General features: G+C 42.1%; 1 protein-coding gene across 1 annotated transcript; it reads left to right on the forward strand.

Moving 5' to 3' along the window:
- The first annotated feature begins 3,044 nt into the window (after positions 1 to 3,044).
- Positions 3,045 to 4,538, forward strand: LOC134291092 (uncharacterized). The gene is made up of 2 exons (XM_062858378.1): positions 3,045 to 4,176; positions 4,360 to 4,538. Exons 1-2 carry the CDS (start codon positions 3,180 to 3,182, stop codon positions 4,380 to 4,382), a joined length of 1,020 nt encoding a protein of 339 aa, XP_062714362.1. The 5' UTR covers positions 3,045 to 3,179; the 3' UTR covers positions 4,383 to 4,538.
- Positions 4,539 to 7,033: the final 2,495 nt, after the last annotated feature.

The following is a 7,033-nucleotide window of genomic DNA, read 5'->3' on the forward strand; positions in this document are numbered from 1 at the left end:
TGTGAGGGTAAATGTTTTTCAAAGTTAATTATATTAGTCACAAATGATCAAAATTTCATTGCATTCGGTCCATTGAATCCGAAGATATAACAGCCAAAAGTTGGCTATCAGATAATTATACCTTTTTATAGAAACATTTTAATTTCATGTAGAATAGCTTGATCTTTTCCAAATTTGAACCACTGATACACAACTAGTTGAACTTGAAAAAATTGAGAATATTGGATTCCTGAACGGTCCGGGAACTTTTCGTAATGGACTTCCTTGAGCATAGATAATACTTGTGCCTGATGCACGATGTAAGTATTAAGCTAACATAGTCATTGTCAGAGGAAGCTCTCAGTTAATAACTGTGGAAGTGCCCATAGCTCGCTAAGTTGAGAAACAGGCTTTGTCTCAGTTGGAACCTGGTGCCAAGTAGAAGAAGGCGACGCTTTCTATTGACGTACGAGAAACACTCCCATTTTGAAATATCAGCGAACACGTACACCAAGTATGCAAGCAACATATGTTCTGTTCATTGACGCAGTTATATCGACACCGGAAGTAGCAGGCATCCGTTCCATTCACAAAGCCAAACTTTTCTGCAATCTATTCACGCCGTACTACCAATCTCCCGGAATCCCGAAAACTCGTCAAACATCCGCCCGTATTGATTATTTCCATTGCAAAGGAGATTCTCCTCCGGCGCGGCGCAGTCCCATCCTGTGAGGATCCCTTCAATATAAAAAACGGAAAACTTATCCGCTGAAGAAAAGTTCGCATTACTTTTTATTTCGCACTCGAAAAGTTGCCCTGATCCGGCTGGATTTGGGTTCGATAAAGTTTGGCTGGATGTGAGAGGTGGCGGGTCGAGATGCGTCGTCGTCGTTGTCGGTGTCGATTCCATGGGAGACAGACGGGTAACAACACCCACATCACGTGTCGGAGAACATTTGTACTTTTCCTTTCTCGCCCCATCGTTTCCTGCTTTCCAATCACTTTCACTCACTTGTCGTCTCAAGTCTGGAAATCCTGCTCAATATCCTCAGCCGGGTCGCTTACAACTCAGCATCTGTACGTGCAATGCACTGTGGGTGGGGTTGGGGATATGCTAGGAGTAGATATTTCATGATCTCATTGAAATCGCTGTCGAAATGGCTGACGAGCAGCGAAATTAAAGACGAACGTCCGCTGTAACACCGCCTGAAGGATATTGCCCAATGAAGAAGGAAAATGCTGAATCAATACCAGCTGCGCGAATGCCGGCAAAAGTTTTCCTCATTCAATGACCCGCATGGGTGCCGTCAATTTGCCTACGTAGCTGAGCTTGATGGATTCGGACGTCAGCCGTATATTCTTCCATTTCGCCCATAACATCGGTGAAGGAAACTTGCTCCTTCGAGGCAAGACTCTCCCCTTCTCTTTCTCTGTGGCCATTTCCGACAGGGAGGAAGTTGCGCCCGATGGGCGCTAACAAGAACTGTCAGCAACGGTCTCGTGGCATTCCAAGTGCTGCTGCACCGTAGCGTGTAGCTGTCTCATTATCGAAAAAATAGGTTTGCCCTTCCCTTCCGCTGCTGGCTCTGGCTGACTGACTGGTCGGGCGCCATTGACGGCGGCCCATTTCGGATATTCAAGGTTTCCGGACGACCGGGTGGACGCGCAAACATCATCGTCGTCATCGGCGGCGGCGGCACTGGCAACGCGTCAACCTGGGTGTGAGAAAATCGACATCCAACACTCTTGAACCACGTGAAGTAAGCATTCTTTGTGTGGATATTTGCTGTTGGTGGATTGTGGTGCTAATAAATAAGCAAACAACGGTGAGAACAAAGAGCCTACAGTGTCGGAATGGCACGTTTCCTTGGAGATGAGGTAATATATTGCTAAAAGAAAGTATTGAACTTGGTATATTGGAATGTTCTGTGGGGCAATGACATCATTCTGCAAATTTCCTTCTGTTACGGCAAAAAGAAGATATTATGTAATAAATAACAAACTATGCCATATCTTTTCCTTGTTTGAGAGGTAGCGTCCGAAGTTATTAACTAAGAGTTGCATGCGAATATCATGTGATAGGTGCGAAGATGCTCACGGCCAAGGAAGTCAAGGAACTTTCCATTTACAAAAAATATCTCGAACCGACCAGATATCGAACCCGTAATTCTCAGCATGATCTTCGCGATCTCTTGCGTTTACCATTCCAGATATATGGGGCCCTAATTCACATAAAGTGTGAGCGGCACTAAAATTGCTCTAAATATCGTATTTTTTTTTACCGAAAACGACAATTAAGCACCGCATTCAAAATTTTATTAAAAGACACCGTCCATAAACTACGTAGATTCATTTTTGGTTATCATAGACCCCCTTCCCCTCGTAGACATTTGTCCTCGAATTTTCGGACCGCAGGTTGCGATACAAATGAGGAAGTGCTTTTGAGCTCTATGCCCATGAAAGTATATGAAATTTCCTTTACGTAAAGTTCCTGAGTCTTACGAGAATCGAGAATCTGTCACCCTTAGCATGGCCTTGCAGAATACCCACGCTTTTACTGCTGTGGCTATGGGGGCCGTTCAATAACTTAGTTTTTAGGAGTACTATGTTGAAGATGGATGCAGTTCTACTCTACCAAAACAATTCTTTAGGGCAGGTTGGGGTGCAAAAGTGTAATTTTGATCGAGATGCAATCAGTTGCAGGTTATAGGGAATTTTGTGGAAGGTTGTTGATAGGAGATTTGAAACTGCCATGTGGAGTTTCAGAAGGATTTAGGTGGATTAAAGGATACTTTCAGGAGAGCTTCAGGGGATTTCAAAGGGGTTTTAGAGAAATTCCAAGACGTTTTCGTAGACAATTAGACGTCCATGGCCATGACGCAAGACAGATGTCAAAACTTGCTCACGTCAATATTTTCGGTGAAATTGCGAAACTGTGAAAATTAAGACTAAAAACTTGAAAATGTGGAGTGTAGTGAAGCGTTCGACAACGTCGGACGTACTGTAGTATATCGGGTCGCTGTGCGATGCTGCGCTGGGCGATTCTCATAGAGAGGCAAAGACCGAATTCCAGTTTATACTCGGACGCTGTAGAGTGAACACGTACTCGAGAGTGCTGGTCAGTTTATAAACGGTTTGCTCACACTTTGTGTGATTTTTTTTCTTTTGTCAAAGCGGAATCTATTCAACGAATAGATAAAATGGAAACTAGAAAGAATACGATGAAACTGGTGTTTGCTCAGTCGGCAAAGCTGCCGATCCATCTGGATGTTCTCCGGTTCTTGATGCGCGTCCTGAAAATTCCGGCTACAGATGTCCACTCGGTGTACAAAGATGAAAACGACCAACGGTTCTACGTGAAATTTATCGACGAGACTAGCTTCAATCGGTTCAGCAGTACCATGGAGGAGCAATACTGGTTCGAGTACGCGGATGGAGAAAGGACCCGGATACATCTCGAAATGGCGAGCAGACAGTTCAAGTATGTACGAATTTTCAATTTACCCCCTGAAACGGAGGACAAGGACATTGCGGCAGTGCTGGGGCAGTTTGGAAAGATTCGTCAACACGTGCGCGAGAGGTATCCCGCAGAATTCGGTTATCAGGTGTTCAGTGGCGTAAGGGGAATCCACATCGAGATTGAAAAAGAGATCCCAGCGAACTTGTACATCGGCCACTTTCGTGCGCGGCTTTATTATGAAGGGTTAAAAAACAAGTGTTTCTTCTGCAAGGCGGAGGGACACAATAAGGTCAACTGTCCCAAGCTGGCTGAACAAGGTGTCTCTGGTCCAGCCAACAGTCGACTATACAGTCAAGTGGCAGCGAATCTGCGGATAGCAACGAGTTCCAGTGAAAGCGAAATCAGACCGTCATCGTCGATGACGGTGTTCCAAGTCCCGAAGCACCCTAGTTCGACGGCGACCACGGATAAAACGGAAAAGACAAACCCGAGCGAAATCATGACGACGAGTACAGATCAGGCGGCTGCTGAAAAAGTGGCCGCAATCCAGGCGGTGGAGAAGGAATCAGTGAGACAAAAGGGTGTCGATGTGCAAGTAACGAACACTAGCAGCGGAGGCCAAACCAGTTCGATGGAGACGGGCGATACATCACGCGCACACACGGAGGAGTCCGGTGTGAAACGACCACCAGCATCTACATCAGAATACGACAGTTCGGACGTGGAGAAGGGAAAAGGTAAGGGTCGTGGAAGAAAAAAGAAACAACACACAGAAAATTCATCAAGGGCGAGCAGAAGTGGATCACGTGGTCACTCCCGTGACTGAGGGAACTCACCAAGGTGTGGTGAGAAATGTGAGGTTCCCAAGCGCGATTTAGTTTTTTTCATTTGCATCGCACGCTGGCCAGCAAGCGTACCAGTTGTCGTAACGTTCATTGAGTGATCATGCCGTATATAAGGAAGTTAGCTACAATTAATTTGAATGCGATTAGCTGCCGGGTTAAACAACACTTGCTGAAGGAGTTCGTATGGAACAACGATCTTGACGTTGTGTTCATGCAAGAGGTAGCATTTGAAATTTTTTCGTTTCTGCCAACACATACAGTATGCGGCAGGAAAAAATGCGAAAGTGTTTTTCAACTTCAAACCTCATTTTCGTCCATTTGACATTAACCAATCTATGTTTCAACGTTCCATGATCTACAATAGGCTAGTTTTCTGAAAAGTAAATTTAAAAAATTCCCATTTTGGTCACTAACCTTTACAGGGCGGCGCCTGAAGATGAAGACAACCAGAATTTTCAAACCGCAGAAAATCACACAGGTCGCTAAATTTCGCATCTGATAAAACAAAATTTTTGATTTTCTCTACAATATCATCAAATATATGTACTTATTCCATCTGGTATGTGAAACTACATGGCTCTGGATCAGTGGGGTCTGGTTGTTCATCGAATTAGAGCTAATTTTGTTACTGTTATAGTCATTTTGTTTGATGACCATTGGGCGCGCAGTTTATTGATATCCGCTTATTAGGCCTACATTATCACATGTTAAACATCAAATATGTTCATTTTTATTTTTCAGTGCAAGAATACAGACATTGACTGATACACTGTCAAGAAAAAATAGTCATATATATCCCATATTTAGCGTGTAATAGTGCCTTGAACTTTTCGCATTTTTTCCTGCCGCACCCTGTACAGCTCTGGTGAATATCAGTGAAGATGGAAAAGGTACGGGGATATTGATACGTTCGAATTTACAGTTCTCGAATCTTGTGATGAACACTAACGGTCGGATCACATCACTAGTAATTGATGGGGTAAATTATATTGATGTTTACGCACACTCTGGGTCAAAGTATAAAAAAGAAAGGGATCTGCTGTTCACTGATGAAATGATGGTACACTTGGGCGAGTTTAAAGAGAACGTCGTTCTCGGGGATTTCAACTGCATAACAGATAAAAATGATTCAACAGGTGTTGTGAAAAATATTTGTAATGGGTTGAAGAAGATGATTTCTGAACTTGGGCTGTTGGACGTGGAGCTTTCCAAAAATTCACATCGCGTTTTTACCTTTGTGAGGGGAGATTCAAAATCCCGACTTGATCGAATTTACGGTTCACAAGAGTTTATCGAAAATGTAAGAAAGGTCGAAACAATTGCAGTTCCGTTCTCTGACCACTACAGTGTTATAATGACGTTAGAAATCACAGATGTTAATAATATGAACTTTTTCGGTAGAGGTTATTGGAAGATAAATTCAAACCTCATAACTGTCGAAGAGATCCAAGACAAATTCAAAACGTACTATGCTCAGCTAAGAAACAGAAACTCGTTTCAGCATATCAGTTTTTGGTGGAACAATGATTTGAAAAGCGGAATTAAAAGATTTTTTAAAGGTGAATCATTTGCTTTGAACCAGCAAATTACTCGTGAGAAGAGTTTCTATTATAAATGTTTTAAGGAGGCAGCAGAATATCAAGCTTTAAATTTAGATGCGAGAGAAGAGTTGAAATTAGCAAAATCCAAATTAATGAGCTTGGAGCAGAAACGACTGAACAGGTTCAGAAGTAAATTGAAAGCACATTCGTTGCACTCAGATGAAAAGCTATCATTTTTCCACGTCACCTCGTTCATTAACAGATCGTCACGTTCAAAATTGTTAAAATTGAAGTTGAATGGCGAAATCACTTCAAATCCGTCAATATTAAAAGAAGCACTTTATGAGTATTTTTCCGAAAAGTATAAAAACGACAGCCCCAATTGTGGCTGCGGAAACACCCTAGATTATCTGGATAGACGACTAGACGAAAACGATAGACAGCAATTGATTAACCCTATTGAAATGGTTGAAATTGAACATGTAGTTCTAGAAGCATCTAAGAATAGTTCGCCTGGGCCAGACGGAATTAACTATGAGTTTTACGTTACTTTTTTTGATTTACTGAAAGATGATTTGTTAGCTTTATACAACTCTTACCTCGTTGGAGGCGAGTATCCACCTGGTTTATTCACCTCCGGAATAATCGCTTTGATTCCGAAAAAAGGAGACAATTTAGATTTGGTTAACAAAAGACCCATAAGCATGCTTAATAGTGATTATAAGATTTTTGCAAAAATTTTATTTAACCGTTTGAAACCCATGATGAAAAAATTGTTGGGGCCTGGACAATCAGCCAGCATCGAAAATAGTTCTTGTGTCAATAATTTGTCACTGTTGCGAAATATAATTATCAAAGCAAACAAGTCAAGGAAATTTAAGGGAATATTGCTGTCCGTCGATCTGGAAAAGGCCTTTGATCGCGTGGATCATCAATATCTCTGGGAGATCCTGAAAAAGTTTGAGTTCCCCGACAGGTTCATTGAGTGTTTGAAACAATTGTATAAAAATGCGAGCTCTAAAGTGTTATTTAACGGTTTTTTAACAAATTCGTTTTCTATTGAATGCACAGTTCGCCAAGGATGCCCTTTGAGCATGGCATTGTTTGCCCTATATATTGAACCTTTGCTAAGAATGATTGACAAAAATATTCAAGGGGTACTAATCGATGATATTTTCATTAGAATTGTTGCATATGCAGACGATTTG

This window comes from Aedes albopictus, chromosome 3, assembly GCF_035046485.1.
Source record: "Aedes albopictus strain Foshan chromosome 3, AalbF5, whole genome shotgun sequence".
Lineage (NCBI taxonomy): Eukaryota > Metazoa > Arthropoda > Insecta > Diptera > Culicidae > Aedes > Aedes albopictus.

What these genes read in the sequence shown, in the direction of transcription:
- LOC134291092 (XM_062858378.1), top strand. Translation starts at nt 3,180, where the DNA reads ATGGAAACTAGAAAGAATACGATGAAACTGGTGTTTGCTCAGTCGGCA. An exon ending in GGACGTGGAGAAGGGAAAAG is followed by an intron (nt 4,177 to 4,359) that starts GTAAGGGTCGTG and finishes CAAGCGTACCAG; the next exon opens with TTGTCGTAACGTTCATTGAG.